Here is a 17,176-nt window from a genome sequence, read left to right on the forward strand (position 1 = left end):
TGGTCTATCCGAGTTTCGACTGTTACGTAATAATGGCAATAGCTTATCCGTGCGTTGAAATCACACCAAATTAACACTAATGGACCTGATACTTATAACTGATCCAAAAGTATTAATTTTTGAAAAATTGTTCCATCTCGTCATAATTCCGAATTTGTACCATCTTTGTCATCATATTTCCGACTTGATTAGGTCATTGGAGTCACAATATTTCTGTTATGATGAGAAGAGTTGATATGGTTCAACATTCTGTGAACAATCTCATCAACAACCGTCCCTTATAACATGCGGTCAAGCAAACGTAACCATAACAAATTCTTCATTTACGTATTTTTCATAATTCCATATGCCATAATACAGTAATATGCAGCTACTATCCATAATAGAAAGACAAACCTATCCTTAAAACGTTTAATTGCACTTCAGACACCTGCGTGCCCAAGAAGGGGTGAGAAAAAAAAAAGAAGTAACAAAAAAAAAAAGATAGAGAGACACCAAATCTGTTTTTTCTCGAAATGTAAATTATTATTCAAAGAACGGATGGAAGGGCTTGTACGATTGTGGATTTGACCGGCTTTGGGGTTCTCTAAAGCTGTATCGTAAACAGACGGGCTATTTCCTTACGACTTCGACACCCCGAGGTAAACGGCTACAACAATGGGTAAGAACGACGCTTGGGAACCTTTTAACGGAAAGCTGGGCAGGTTGAACACAAAGAGATATTATATCATTTTCTCGTAAATATAGAGGGGAAATTGTATTGTTTGAGTAATCTTTGATAGGGATAGGTTTCAAGAAGACCGAGTAGGGAATTGTAGGGACCCCCGAGGGAGGCGTTTCGGCTATCCATATCTCTGGGTTTGATGCATCGCAAGAACCTATGATATTAGTCCTAATGCGACGCAAGGTAGCCCGCAGCAATCATCTGTACGGCCATATCACAGACAGAAGATAAGCTAGGCCAGATACAAAAGACGCCATAATTGATATGAAAAATTGAAGGAAATGTTCTTATGTTTGAAGCGATACACGATCCTATATGTGACGGTTCTAATATCACAGCTAATATATATATATATATATATGTATATATATATATATATATATATATATATATATATATTTACGATTGGTTGGTTGGCGTGCTCTATGTCCGGTGGACAGAGCGAAGTATAGGTGAGTATTGGTTGAGACTAGTGGAACACTAGTAGTTTGTTACTCAGAGTTTCACGAGTTGAGCGATCATCAGACAACTCTCTGACCTATATATATATATATATATATATATATATATATATATATATATATATATATATATATATATGAATATATATATATATATATATATATATATATATATATATATATATATATATATATATATATATATTTACGATTGGTTGGTTGGCGTGCTCTATGTCCGGTGGACAGAGCGAAGTATAGGTGAGTATTGGTTGAGACTAGTGGAACACTAGTAGTTTGTTACTCAGAGTTTCACGAGTTGAGCGATCATCAGACAACTCTCTGACATATATATATATATATATATATATATATATATATATATATATATATATATATATATATATATATATATATATATATATATATTAAATTAGACCATTGGGATACACAGTATGGAACAATTGGCGATTTCATGTTATTTCGTCACACTAAACCATTGTTAGGACTTCAGTATAGTTGCTATTTATAAAAATACTTATAGAGAGGAATTTAAATAATCCATTAGGGGCACATAGATAGATGTCGCCCTAAGTGAATTAACTCTTTTCAAAACACTTTGGGCGACATAGAATAACAAAACTATCAGGGCCAAATTGGCGTTTTAATGTTATGTCGTCACACTGGATCGTTGTTAGGACTTCAGTATGGGTGCTATTTATAATAATTCCTTTAAAATGCATGTAAATAATAATTAACTAATTAATTAGAGGCACATATATGTCGCCCTAAGTGAATTTAACTCTTTCATAACACTTAGGGCGACATAGCGTAAAATAACATTTAGGGTGGCATTGGAATGTTTCTATTCAAAAAATTGCTTCTTGTAATATAATAGCATCCGTATACTTTAGGGGAATATCTTTGTTTTTTTTTTCAAGTGGCCCTCTACCCAATTTGTTCCTCAAATTTAGGCAAATATGATCATATAATGGGTTACTACCTCATTTTCGCTATTCACTATATGTATTTTAAGTTCCTTGAAACTTTCTGTGTCCGCACAAAATCAACTGAGGTCATTGAATATGTCCCCACAAAGGTGTGTTTTACCCTGTATGTTCAAAACCTGACTAATTCTCACCAAACCATGTCCGGTGTGTATATAACTGGGAACCCCTGATGGCGGAGGAGGTCAGTGGCGTCAATCCTAATTGAAAGGTGTGGGAAGGTTGGGGGGGGTGGGACATAAATAACTCGGAACACGGATAAAACACCGCGAGCGCCTTGGCGTCAGAATCACGTGATAATTCCTGTTAGTCACATGGTTTGCTATACCAAAGCTAGAAGTGATATCTATTGTGTCCTCGATAAACAGTTGAGGATTTTAAATAAATGAATATGATTTTCCCAAATGGAGAATTAAAAAATGCCAATAATACAAGATCGTGGTATTTATGTGAAAGAAAAATGGACATCGTTTCAAATAATATTTTTATTGATAATATGTTTGTATTTCCGATTAGTATGGATCACACAGAGACAAAATCAATAACATGAGGACTTCTTAGGTTGAAATGAATTTCTTCACATAATATTTATAGCTGATATACGAACAATCGCATGGAACAATTATAAGTTGTACATATTTGTCAGCAATGTAGCCTATAATAATCTTTACAGGTTAGGCTATTAATTTGAGGTTCTTCACAACTTCAGAAAAAAAAGGAAAGATATTCAAAGGAAAAAACAATCAATCTTTCTCCATAAAACGAAGAAATGAAAATAAACAAAGAGTAAGAAGAATTTAGTATATCATGACGTCATCGTGCATCCCAACAATCAACAAATAGTTGTATTTTGTAATTTACAGATTTTTTTTAATATAAATGGGTGGGGAAGGTTGGTGGGGGATTGTAAGTGGGAGAAGGCATGCTGGGAAAGTGAGTGGCTTAGGGTGGGTAAAAAATATTTGTATATAAAGATTATGAAATTTGAAGAAAAACAATGCAATTAATTAAAAAAAAAATTGCAGTAAGTTAGAAATCACAGTGCATAAATATAGAGAAAACTAACGTTATATCAAACAACAGAAAAGAACATTGGTTAAAATACAAGTAATATTCATGTGTTCACAGTTTGGAACTAAACATACAACAGTATATCACCACTGTATAACTAAAAGATAGACAGTCACACAGGCATGGATGAGGTAGTGGGGGGGGGGGGCGAGGAGTGTGAACCACCCCACCCATTCACCTTGGGGACTGCCTGTATACCCCACAACCAATACCATTGTAGGCCTACACCTAATAACAAATGACTTATAACGATGATGAGAAACATGGCTTAAAACTGGTATAGTGTGTGTTCATATCATGCCTGTGCGTAATTGTTGTTGGTCAACTGACTAAATGACTAAGATCTTTAGTATGATTTGACTAAGCCATTAGACCAGTGAGAAGGGATATGATGAGCATCATAAGTAGTAAAGATGACTGTAGGCTGGTAGAGCTTGACGGGATCTCACCGGTAACCTTTATCCTCTGTTCCAAGCCCTGAGTTATCGGTGAATATTTATTGATGTAATCGCTGAGTACGGATGAATCCAGGTGCCCTATTAATTATGAATTATGAAAATAAAAAAATAATGAAATAACGATCATTGGGGTCCTTCGACCACACCTCTCACCACACCCAAATTCACTCTCCTCTCACCTGCTTTCCTGGTAAAATTGGTTGTTAAAGATCACATTCGAACATTTTAGGCATCTGCGGGTTTATATTATTGTCACTTTGAGGTCGTTTTCACTCAATGAGACATTCAAAACAGTAACAGTTAAACCGGTTTACCAGATTTCAAAAAAGGAATAGTTTAAAAAAACTAAAAAAATTCTAATTCATCTCATGTAAATATCAAACCGACAATTCCAGGTTATCTGAAGCTCGAAAAAAATTAACACGATAACATTTGAATCCATAACATTGCTAGAAGACAATCAAACGTTAACAGGTTTCAACAAAAACAAAGCAAATAGGTTGACATTCGTACAAACATGGCAAACTAAGAAAGATCAAAGTGATTCCAACTTTCAGTAAAACCACTGTGAAGATTCCAAAATATGCAAAAATTCAGTAATTTTCAGATTAAATTCACATACCAGTTTTCTGATTCTGTATGTTATCCTTAATCATCTTGAACCCATCACCTCCTCTAGCTAAATATGACGTCATCACGATCTTATACAGCTTGCCCCTCTGTAGTTCTTCGTACTCGGGTATTTCACAGTCTCCACAGAGTACCTCCACTGACGTTACTCGTCTTCCGGGGTCATTGTCCAAATCGTAAGCGATTTTCAAACCTTGGGAAGGTACGATACGGTATTATATTAGACTGCAGTGTTCTTTTGTAAAGACTTCGGGTGACGTCACCTCATATACTCTTTACGAATTAATGATACATCTTGCGCAATTGTTTGTTTACATACGCCTAGTATTTTACGAACGACGTTATACTAATCTGTCTCCTTTCAGATAATGAACTCTCCCATTTACCTAACCTGCTAAACCTGGCAGCGTTTTTATACTCCCCACCCCCCCCCCTCTCCCACCCCCCGTTTCTTGTTCTCTCGCGAATGGCGGTATTTTTCTTCAGAATGGTTGATTCGGAAGTAAGTGGAGTGCGTGGTTAGCCTCAAGTACGAAAATGAGGGCGCAGTTCTAAAACGATATTAAAATTTTGGCAGGTTAGATGGATGGGAAAATGCATGACTTGAAACGGGAGACAGTTCAGGGAGGAGTAATGGAAGTTGGAAACCACTATTTTGGTAACGTTTGGCTGACGGAGAAACAGACACCCACCCATCTACTAATCGTCTTTAATATGGGACGTTATAAGGATTTAGTTTGACATTCTTTCATGTATATAGATGAAGAATGAGCGGCGAGATTAAAATTGACAAGACACGGCATGTCATGTTATGATTTGTCTGTGATATCTCAGAGGCGGAATAAGATTTTGTTAGCTGTTTGAGGAAGTTAATCAATGTTTTTTTTAGTCTTCAATCCATAACATATAGACCAATAAAGGTGGTAGGGTCTGTAGTCTCTTTAATGTTGGTGAACAAATTTTAGGGTGGTAGCTTAGAGTGAGTCATATTAATACGCTCAGTAAACCGAAACAATAACAAACTATGGAAGTTACCACCAAACGCGATTACCTGTTTAGGTAAGAAAAATATCCGATATTTGAAGGAACGCATATATCCTTGCAATACTGGTAGTTGAAGTAACGGACGAGAATGGTCCAATTGTTTGAGTGTGCATGGAATAATGCTGAAAGAGAATGAATAATTTTACCGGAAACTTGAAGGAAAAATCCGGGAAGTTTAACTTGATCGATCGATTCGACAGCGTGTTCCAAAGCTTCGATTAGGTGATGGCCATTAAGCTCTACCACATCAATAGTATCCATAAAGGGAAGGACGTTTGTGACATCACCGTTACGAATAGTTCCTGGAAATTGAAAATATTGTCATTATTAACATAGTTGCTAGCACTCCCTCGAATCAAATTTTAATTGCTCAACATTAAGTTAATTATTGGAAAAAAAAACATAGTTTAGAGAAACTTTGGTTTATCTTGGGATTCAAAATAACAATAATAGAAGAAAATGTACATAAATAAAATGGCAATATTTATATGTCTTAATTACAACTGTCGATGGCTTAGCAAAATTACCTTGATTAATCGAAGATCTTATAGCGCCCCCATTCAAAATGGCCATGGTGACGTCACTCCAACCATCGTCTCCCTGTGAGGTCACGTGAGCGGCCAACATCGCATCGGTAACAACGTTTCCGAGATTACATTCTCTGAGACGGCAACTTTCTCGGCCTCCGTCTAAATGAACAAGAGTATCTCCTACGACCGCATCAGACGATTGCCGGACTGCCTCGCCCCATTCGTTTATTTCCGACAATGTTTCGGGATCTGTCGCATAGAAACGAGATTCCGATTGGGTCACTCGTATACTTATCAAGTTGATTTAGTTTGTTTTCATATTCTAAGACTCTGAAGCAAAAATATTCAATCCTCAATCATCGAGAGTGTAAAGCGATTTATGAATCTTCATCTACAATTAGTACTTTAATGTCCATTATGCGCAGTTCCATCGATGAAATTGGCCAGTAGTGACATAAATCACAGGCAGTAGATTGAAGTACAGTTGTTGTGTAAAGACATGTAGGAAGAGGCTGATGAAACTATAAAACCTAACTGATTTTGAGTATTTACCAAGAAAGATACATAAATGGAAAAATTGCAATGGTTTACTTCGACATTGCTTGATAATCTCGAGATTAAACTTCCAAGTTATCAGGATTAGCTGCGAACAGAAATACTATAGGATTCACGCAATACAAAAACGATTTGTACATATGGAGATAATGTCGATAATACAAGAATGTTATCACAGAATGGTAATTTCGGTAGGGAGAGGAAGTGAGAAGGATAAACAATGAACAGGTTTGTTTGAAATAATTGTTTTGTATCCAGGGACGGGTCCAGGAATTTATGAAGGAGTGGTTGGGCCCTGGGTTTGTCGATGTACACTCTCATCTTAAGGGTGGGGGGTCTGGAACAAAATAACATTTAATGGTTCATTCTGAGACATAGTTAGGTCTATTATTAACAAGGTTATGCTTCTAAGTATGTGTACAATCCATCCCAACTGAATCCTCACCCGATTGTATAATTACCTTCTTCGACAGTATGATCTAACACTACGGGATTACCACTGTAGTGTGTCACACGACCTTCGTCGTCAAAGGTTACTTTCAGAAAACCAAGATATTTTCCATACGCCGGGTCCTGTACCAGAAGTACTTTATCCCTTGATCGATGGTCATCATGAGGGTAAACTATTGTTGGGTATGGCCCAGTTACGACGTCATCGGTTGGAGGTGTACCTGTATACATGAGACAAAGGATGTATGAAAGTGCATGGGGGGTGAGGCGGGGGGTGGGGTGGGGTGGGGTACTTCCCCAGAAAGAATCAAAGTGAAGACTTCAAATGGTGAATACTTATTTATATTTAGAATACAAATAGGTGTAAAATTATGTCTAAACATAATTTTTGATTTTTTGAGAAAAAAAAAATCCCCAGTCTGACTGTAGAGGTGGCAAGTGGGTGAGTGAGGGCGACGTGCTCAAACGTTTACCACCTAACTTATATTAAAGCGAAGATGTTAATTGGAGACAGCTAAGAAAGTATGGAACGCGAAAAGGGCAACATTATTTTGTTGTTTCTAAGTTTGTTGCTGTCTAAACTAAAGTTGTTGCTGCTATTTTACCATGTTGCTGTTGTCACGTTGATGTCTACACTTTCGTTGCTATCTAGCAGGCGAAATGAAGGTCGGGCGGCCGCCCCTGTAAACAGCGAAGCTAGGGCACTGGATGTATCCGCCATATATATTGTGTAGAGCATTCAAAAGGACAGGCAGTGATACGATCGCATCTTTACAACTATACACTATAGTAAAAGTATAGGTCATATAATAAACGCAATTGGTGTTCGATCGGGACGAAAACCTCTGTCTCTAGTAATATTCCTGTCACTCGTTTTACTTGATTGCCGACTTTCACAACATATCCAGACATCGTTTACTGGTTGTAATAAATATGTTTAAAAGTGCAGTATTTTATGCTGGCATTTTGTCTCGACACTCGTTTTACTTGATTACCGACATTCCCAGATTATCTTTACACATTGTTGAAGGAGCTCAATGAAATCAGTTTAAAAATGCAGTATTTTTATGCTGGTACTTTGTGTAGACACTCGTTTTACTTGATTTCCGACATTCACAGCGTTTATGCATAGCCTATAACATTTTAAAAATTGTTTACCGTGCAGCCTCCTATTCGTATGAGATGTAACGCACATCTGGCGGTGGGAGATACGGTAGCATATGAAACAAGGTTTCCACAATTTGGCGTCTGGTGACTCCAAATGACCTTTGACCTCAATAAAATCTTTTACTGAACGTGTCACAACTACATTCTAAATATATGATTCGTCCAACTTTCCCTTCTTGAGTTATCGTGTTTACAAGGATTTCACAATTTGACCTTTAGTGACCCGCAAATGGGCTTGGACCTCCAAGACCCCTATCGTTTTTGGTAGAGGTGTGTATTGCCACGCACAGTAGACTGACATGTGTTTATCATGCCATAGTGTTTTTGTATAAAAATGGTGGTTCGGGCCGTTTCTATTGTAACAGCTAGTTCTGCTTATACTAACAAGCAGAAATCTATAGCACTGAAGTCATCGAAACCTCAATGCATGTTGCATTCTGGTTAACATTACGCGGTTGAGCAATTTTGAACAGCGCCGATGGCAACAACGTAAGTTTAGACAACGACGTATGTTTAGACATCAACGTGAGTTTGAGCAACAACGTGGTAAAACAGCAGCAACAACTTTAGTTTAGAAAACAACAAACTTAGTTTAGACAACGAAATAAGTTTTCCCTTTTCGCGTTCCATACGAAAGCAGTAGAGTAAATAATGTCATTTTGCATTGGTGTGGATCCTGAAGGCGATAACAAAAGTTTTACCTGAATAGAGAAATTTGAAGGAATTTCCTCCAGCGATGACGTCAATACCTCTAGTCTCTCTGGCAATTTTGACTTCCATGTCGTAACCGGAGTTTCCAAGAGCGATAATTTTGTCGATTCCACCAGACGTTAGTTTGTCGACTTCACGTTGAATGGCACTGATTTCCTTTTCGAAGATCAACTTACCTGCAATGATTAACACAAACAGATAGTACTAGTTAACACACAAACATATTCACAAATATAGACTCAAGATCTATCACTAGTTTTGGTGAATCAAAAAGGAAAACCAAATGACAATCCCCCCCCCCCCCCAAATGTACTTTTCAAGCAAATTTCAAAAAATGGTAAACGTGACCATATTATATATAGTTAATTGCACACCGAACGTCCGCAAACTATGGGGAGCGACCCAAACGTATGCCGTCAAAAAACGAACCATTACGTGTGAGTGTGTGTCGACGCATGATTCCGCGTAACAGACTTGACGTACGAGTACAAACAGCATTAGTACATTATTAGAGTACAAGAATTATTCCCCTTTGGTATTAGTTACAAATGCGAGTACGAGGCTCTCACATGAGTACAAGTGCCTCTGTTTGCACTATATAGTTCAGGCTATACAGCACCATTCAAACTAGTCCTGATACCGAGTACAATTAAAGGGTGTGAAGACTCGCGCAAAAAGAAACGTCCAATGCCGGTAATCTGACCTAGCTTCGAATGAGGTGTAACAGAAGTATTAGACACAACCATCGATCCCAGAAAATACACACACAGCTTGCTACCGTCGGTAATTAGACACTAGTGTACAGTCATTACATACAGCTGTGGTCAATACCCACAGCACAGTGTACAAACGACAGCGATGGACATCTCAGGTCCAGCTAAAGATAACAAGGTAGCACGTTTCATTACTGTCTGCATTTTGTAGCGATACGAACAAAACGTCACTTGCAAGCAACATAAAGTTTACATTTTCAGATGGCCGCACGCGGTTGGGGCGAGTCTTCAATGCCTTTAACCCATCTCCCCGTTGTCTGATATGAGATTAATGTGGCACCTCATGGCCAAAATTGTAAGGTTAGTTCAAATCCGATTAGCACTACGCTAGAACCAACAGTGTGAGTACACAAACTCACTATATACACCAGTCTGCAACATTCATGCATAAACATGAGTATAATGGGGTTTCCCTACCTGGGTTTGAAATAGATGGCGTCCTCGAGTATGTGTACCCAACGATTCCAATCTTTTCCCCTGCTACCTTAATCACGGTACTTTTAGTAAAGAGTTCTTGTATTCCGGGTTCGTCTCTAGGGTCAATGTTACAACTAACGACTGGAAAGGTAACCGCATTGAGAAAACTTATCAAGGTTTGTACACCGGTATCAAACTCGTGATTTCCAAGTGCCTATATGCAGAGACGAGAGAGAAACACAATTAATAATTCATTAATTAACAAGCAACATAAGACAATAGTTATTATCATGTAAAAACCATAGATATCACCCTTCACATCAAATCGACTCTAGAAGCGACTCGAGCTTGTCAGTCGTTATTCATTCATTCATTTATTAAAACCAGTATAAATGTATCAAATATTTATCAAGAAAAAAGGACCTATACAAAATCAAAATGAAAACAACGTGTGAAAAAACAATTTAGAATTAAATGTATAATAGTATAAGATTCTTAAAAAGGTTAACAAATCAAATGAATAAACAATGACTGATATTATATTAAAGGGGGTATATAAAGGGGGTTCTCTAAATGATCAAACATGGATGAATATTGCAGTATACAGGGGAATTATGAATTTCGGCAAGATATACGGATCTCTGAGGTGTCTGCTCTATTTTAATCAAAAGACTAAAAGTGGGAGATGTAATAGGTATTTTTTTTTGCCATTCCTAATGTTGTCCGTTATTCTGACCCATTGACTCCTACCATCTGCAAAGTTCACAATTTCTCTCTAATGACTAGTAATCTCTAGTCAGTATACCCTACCATGGCGTCATAGCCCAGAAGATTCATAAAGTAAGCAGCGGCGGCTCCTTGGTAATGATAAAACCATCCCGATCCTAGAAACTGATCCCCTCCATCCAGTAAAATGGTGTTTTGATTCTCCGCTCTTAATTCCTTAATTTTCGTCATTCGACGAGCGACGCCTCCGTAACATTCGTTGTTCGTAGCTTCCTCGGTCGTACAATCACCGCCATCTTTGTCCGTCTGTTCAAATCGAGAGTGAACATCATTCGTATGAAGAAGAGCGACCTCAAGAGCGGCGACATACTGGCTGAAAGTTGAACAGCAGACGATGCAAAGAAGGACCAGTCGAACAAAACGGTTTGATCTCTGAGGAAAGCCAGAAACATATTTTTTATTAAATAATGGTAGAGAATAATCCATAAAATGTTATACAATGAATGAAAAAGTATATAGTTATTGGCGTTAAACACATTTAGCCATCGCGAGAGAGAATACAATGGGGGGGGGGGGGGATCGCTTGTGGTGATAAGGTTGTATAAACGTCATATTAAATGCATGTATGTTTATCCCCTTAACTGTCGCAACCCTTCCCATGTGTTCGGGATATAACACTCAACATACCAGTACTTCATATACTCTATTCTTATTCAAGGGTGATATCAAAGACTGCATAGGAGCTCGGGCAAAAAACAAAATGTCTGCGTTAAGCAAAGCATAATAACGTGTTACATGCTTATAGTGTTACATTCCATGGACTAATCATATCCATAATCACTTCATGAATTTTAAATTATGGGATTATTATAACGATATGATTTATGGATCACTTATCTCAATGATTAATTGTTTGCATATGCATATGCATATGTATCAATCGATATTAGGACAAGACTCCAAAAAATTAAAACAGCGATATGATATGTTTCCGAAAGTAATAAGAGCGGTATTGAAGAACTTATCATGCATAGACTCTGGATGTGTGACCTGATTAATTTACTTTGGCTTCGGCTTTGAGTACAACGTTTCTGTATCTTGCCGTGGTGGACGAATCTATCGGTAACATTTACCGACGTATAGCCATCCGCGTTACAGCCATTGCCGACCTTGCAATCCGCGTTCCGTAAAAGATTCCAATATATTTGTGGGCACAAATGTAATGGTATTGTAGAAAATGGTTTTAAAAAATACTAGTTGAGAACAATAAAACTAAATACAATTATAGAAATAATATTAATGAGGAAAAATAAATTATTAGCTAAAAAATAGTTATAGCCACATAGAAATATTTATTAGATTTGGTATAAAATTAATTTATGTTTGAATGTTCCATTACACATGATACGTATACATAACAGATGTAAACCACGCGCTGAAATCAAGTATTATATAGTATTATATACACAGTGAACATAAACACATGTATAGCAATCCTATATACATAACAGTTATGGACAATTTTCGAAGAATTTAAATAATTACATACGTAAAACTCACTTGTCTCATGGACTCCATTTCTCCGCCTTTTAGGTTAAGTTGTTTCCTGAACCACAGTATATATATATATATATATATATATATATATTAATCACATAACACATGAACAAAACTTAAAACAAGAAAGAAATACTGTTTAAGAAAAGTCACCCGAGAAACGAGCCTGCGAGAGGCAACGTAAACCAAACTACTGATCCATTTAAGAAAGAAACTACAAGAATACAAGAAAACAAGATCACGTGACCTCCGACTCCATCAGTACGCTATAGCAGTATATATTGTGTAACCTACACAATAAATTGTATAGAAAACCAGCCTCGTAGATTCCGGAGATTAATTTAAGCAGATGTTTTGCATATTTCAAATTTGCATACGAAAAAATATCTAGTCTAGTCTCTTCTTGGTCATTCAATTTGATTTGGTTACCTTACATTTTACTTATGTGTTTACTTACGGCGTTGAATAGTATCTTACAGGTGGTGGTGGGCGGTGCATAGCCACATGCTTTACAATTTTAGTGTAAAGGATAATTGGGTCTTAGATATGGGTTCACTCTATATACCAACCAAGATAGTTGGCTAAGATCGCTTCTCAGCCTTTTGGCGAAGATCATGTGTAGTATCTGTTCCCTTCGGGAATGGTGATGCACACCTGAGGATGATCACACAGTCACAGTGCCGATGCAAGGGGACTGGGGTTAGAAGCGGATCAGTCGTTCAGTAGTTTGGTTTTCGTGCACAGGTTCTTTCCTGGGCTTTCTTTTCCTGGACTTTTTCTTAAAACGCATGCTATATAATTTTGACGTAGGGATAATTGTGTCTTAGAAATGGGTTCACTCCACGAACCAAGATAGTTGGCTAAGATCGCTTCTCGGCCTTTTGGCTAAGATCATGTATAGCATTATGTTCCCCTTCTAGGGGAGCCGTGATACACACCTGACATCGATGACCACACAGTCACATTCTTGATGTAAGGGAACTGGGGTTGAGGAGCGGATCAGTTGGTTCGTTGTTTGGTTTTTCGTGTCCAGGTTCCATCTTGGGTTTTTTTGGGGGGGGGGGATTTCGTGGGCTAAGGTAACATATTAACATTTTTTCTCACATCCAAGACTAGTTTACCATAGCCCATCACCATATTGTACAAATCCAATATTAAAATGCAGGTGTTCATCCATAATTTTAAATTGTTTAATTTTTTTAAAGTAAAACAAGTGCAGGGCATATACATGGAGAAGTATAAGTCTTTCCGCAGGGAAATTCTTCACACAGGCATATGCTTACTTCGCTCATTTCAAGTAGTGTTATACTTATATCAGTGTGATATCAAGGGGCCCTTTGGTTTTAGAAGGACATTAGCTTCTGTTACTTCTCAACCGTCCCATTAGATTTATTACTCTATATATGGAAAAGACCCGTATGTATATTGCACAATCCACTTTGTATATAACCCGCAGAATTTTTTTTACAGCCGTTACAATTCGACCCTGCGTCTTTGTAAATCTATTGCGCCTCTTTTATCATCCATGCGTTCTTTTACTACTTGGGTGCTGTGGAATACAATGATTTATATAACAGCAGTAACTATAGGCTAGCTATTTATAGTTGAAGATCCAACTTCACATGCACTATTATTAAATTTGCTGGTATATGTTGGGAGGGGGTGGAGGGGGAGACGGGGGGATGGCAGGGGGCGGGGATGGCAGGGGATACGAGGCGGTGGCAGGGGAGTACTGATGATCTTTCAAGAGAACTATCATCTTGGGCTCTTATGAGATTTTTCTGACGAATATCTCCACCAAATGGCTAAGAAAAAGCTTGCTCTGGTTTTGCGATATTGTAGTTAAATCGTGTCTGGGAGATGTCATTATTGATATTTTTGGTGACATATAGTGACGCTAGGATCTGGAACTATATTAATTTCTCTTTTTGTTTTTCTTTTCATGAATTTCAATGTAGAATGCTGACAGTGTCGACATCGAAGCTAATGTCATCATAAAGTCATGTAAACAGCTTCGGTGTTTTAGATTTAGCATTTTATATTAGAGGGAGTGAAGACTCGCGCACAAAGAAAGTATTATATACCATGCACCATCGATCCCAGAAAATACACACACAGCTTGCTACCGTCGGTAATTAGACACTAGTGTACAGTCAATACAAATATACAGCTACGGTCAATACCCACAACACAGTGTACATAGCAGCGATGCACATCTCAGGTCTAGATAAAAGATAACAAGGTATCACGTTTCATTACTGTCTGCATTTTGTAGCGACAAGAAGAAAACTTCACTTGCAAGCAACGGAAAGTTTACTGTTTCAGAGCGCGGCACGCGGTTGGGCGAGTCTTCAATGCATTTAAAGCCATCTACAATTACAGAAAATAAACATTACAATAAATAAAAGAAAAATCATAAAAGACTGAAGCACATGTGACTAGATGATATCATATTTAGACTTGATCAATCAAAGAAATATTAAATCTGTGATATTAAATCTGTGATATATCTCAAACGGAATAAGATTGTTCTTATGTAACGTTCACCAGCGGCGTAGTTGATATACTTCGAAGTTAGATGTTCGGAAGCCTAGAAACTTCAGTGGTAGAAATAAGATTAAGACAGGAATTTCTGCAGTTGCAGTTAACTAATATATTTACAATCTACTTCACTGTAGCATATCAAATGCTCTGAACAAAATATTCACAATAGGCAAACGATAAATGATAGGTTTAGATTCTCAGCTCAGAATGACATACTGGGATTAAAACTCCCCGTCCTTATATACAACATCGAGGTAAATGAATCTGGAGGATTCATGTCAATTGGGCGCGCGCGTACCATGCATGGAGGGTCATGTGATGTGTCCCAGGGTGGTACCAAACTGATACTTCTCTGTAGCAGTTCGAGAACAGTGTTAGTGACTTCGTGAAAGATTTGCACCAAGACGGATCGAACATGGGAAGTAACGGCGTAAGAAGGTACTGGTACTTCAGGCCTACGAAATAGTGCTAATATGCTAACGTTCAACCTTATTCTCTTGAATGAAGGCAGGCCTTCTACATAATAGATCTTACTTATTAATACAGCTCCAGGGGCAAGCTTTGTCTCATATGGCCTAACGTTAATACTACTTGCTATAAGTGAATGTAGAAATGGGAAATGTGGGGAAATGTTTAGTTCAGTGCAACCACGGAATTCTCCATGGAACAGAGCCTAATGCTGCTCGACGGGAATATAGCTATCACGTTAGGCTACAGGCACGGTTTTTGCTAGGTAACGGGTGTCGTCTGCTGCTCTAAGCACGCATACACATTTACGTACTAGTTGGGTGAAATCATCATGCGTAATGGGGAGAGTAATATATTAGTACCACCCTGGAACACATCACATGACCCTCCATGCATGGTACGTGCGTACGCGCGTATTTACTGTGTGATAGTTTCTCCAGATTCATTTACCTCGATGATTACAACTCTGGAGGTCGCACAAGCCTCCTATGTTAGCTGTTCTCTCCATGTATGCATTAGCTGTGATATCTCTAATATGTAAACTGTGCTATCTCTTATATATTAACTGTGCTATCTCTAATATGTTAACTGTGCTATCTCTAATATGCTAACTGTGCTATCTCGAATATGTTAGCATCTGTTAGCTGTGCTATCTCGAATATTTTAACTGTGCTATCTCAATTATGTTAGCATATCTGTTAGCAGTGCTCTCATATGTTAACTGTGGCATCTCAATTATGTTAGCACATGTTAACTGTGCTATCTCGAATATGTTAGCATCTGTTAGCTGTGCTATCTCGAATATTTTAACTGTGCTATCTCAATTATGTTAGCATATCTGTTAGCAGTGCTATCTCTAATATGTTAAATGTGCTATCTCAATTATGTTAGCATATATGTTAGCTGTGCTATCCCAATTATGTTAGCATATATGCTAACAGTGCTATCTCTAATATGCTAACAGTGCTATCTCTAATATTTTAACTGTGCTATCTCAATTTTGTAAGCATATATGTTAGCTGTGCTATCCCAATTATGTTAGCATATATGTTAGCTGTGCTATCTATAATATCTTAGCATATGTTAGCTGTGCTATCTCGAATATTTTAACTGTGCTATCCCAATTATGTTAGCATATATGTTAGCTGTGATATCTCAAATATCTTAGCATATTTTAGCATGTAAGCTATAGTACTGTACTAGGGAATAGGCACGGTCGCGTGACCACAAACCAATTGCCAGAAAGCTAACGGTTGCAACACGGTCAGATTCACGGACCAGATACATAGAATAATTAACTGACAATACTCCAATTATAACACTTAGTTGTTTAGGCAAGCTGTTCATGGCAGTTGCCTTTACCGATATAATGATACTTGGTATTGTGTCTCATTTCAAGCGCAAATAGCATAGATCTGTAGTAAATTCATTGAGATTGGATAGAAGTATAATTATACCTTATAAGTGTATGCCCAAAGAAAAAAATATAAACGGCCAATAAAAAAATGTATAAACAAGTATGAACGGTGAAAGGAGACAATAAGAATTACGGAAACGAGATTAAAGCGTATAACTTAGTTCAATATACAGATATATGAAGGAAAAAAAGTATAATAATATCAATAAAAAAAACAAAAAAAAATGCAACGACCATGACAACAACAAAAAGAACGTAAATAACAACAAAAACAAAAACAATACAAAACAGTCAATATGATAAGTAGAATACAAAAAGGTAACTTACATCAAATGTCTCGCCCATTTTGTGTATGGTGACTGACAAATCCCTGTTTTTTGGAAGTTTCGTAATATAATATAGGTACGCGCGCGCGAGAGAGAGTGACCACGCTGGTACCCAACAGACCGATTGTCTATATACTGGTGCT

At 37.5% G+C, this 17,176-nt stretch overlaps 1 protein-coding gene across 3 annotated transcripts in view; it reads right to left on the reverse strand.

The window, feature by feature from the left end:
- LOC139969836 (snake venom 5'-nucleotidase-like) overlaps positions 1–17,176 on the reverse strand; it is a 24,412-nt gene extending 7,236 nt beyond the window's left edge. Inside the window, exons 1-9 of one of the 3 annotated variants that reach the window (XR_011793812.1) lie at positions 12,282–12,490; positions 10,806–11,153; positions 9,996–10,209; positions 8,796–8,981; positions 6,939–7,148; positions 5,920–6,171; positions 5,539–5,694; positions 4,341–4,541; positions 3,560–3,796 (exon numbers count right to left, since the gene is read on the reverse strand). Coding sequence is in view for 2 of the 3 variants with exons in the window: in XM_071975145.1 (XP_071831246.1) it covers positions 3,621–3,796; positions 4,341–4,541; positions 5,539–5,694; positions 5,920–6,171; positions 6,939–7,148; positions 8,796–8,981; positions 9,996–10,209; positions 10,806–11,153; positions 17,035–17,052 (1,761 nt within the window). In the remaining variant the exon portion in view is untranslated. Of the gene's footprint in view, positions 1–2,628; positions 3,797–4,340; positions 4,542–5,538; positions 5,695–5,919; positions 6,172–6,938; positions 7,149–8,795; positions 8,982–9,995; positions 10,210–10,805; positions 11,154–12,281; positions 12,491–17,034 lie in introns of those variants that run through there. The other 2 variants (XM_071975145.1, XM_071975144.1) reach the window with 2 other exon arrangements.

This window comes from Apostichopus japonicus, chromosome 7, assembly GCF_037975245.1.
Source record: "Apostichopus japonicus isolate 1M-3 chromosome 7, ASM3797524v1, whole genome shotgun sequence".
Classification (NCBI taxonomy): Eukaryota; Metazoa; Echinodermata; class Holothuroidea; order Aspidochirotida; family Stichopodidae; genus Apostichopus; species Apostichopus japonicus.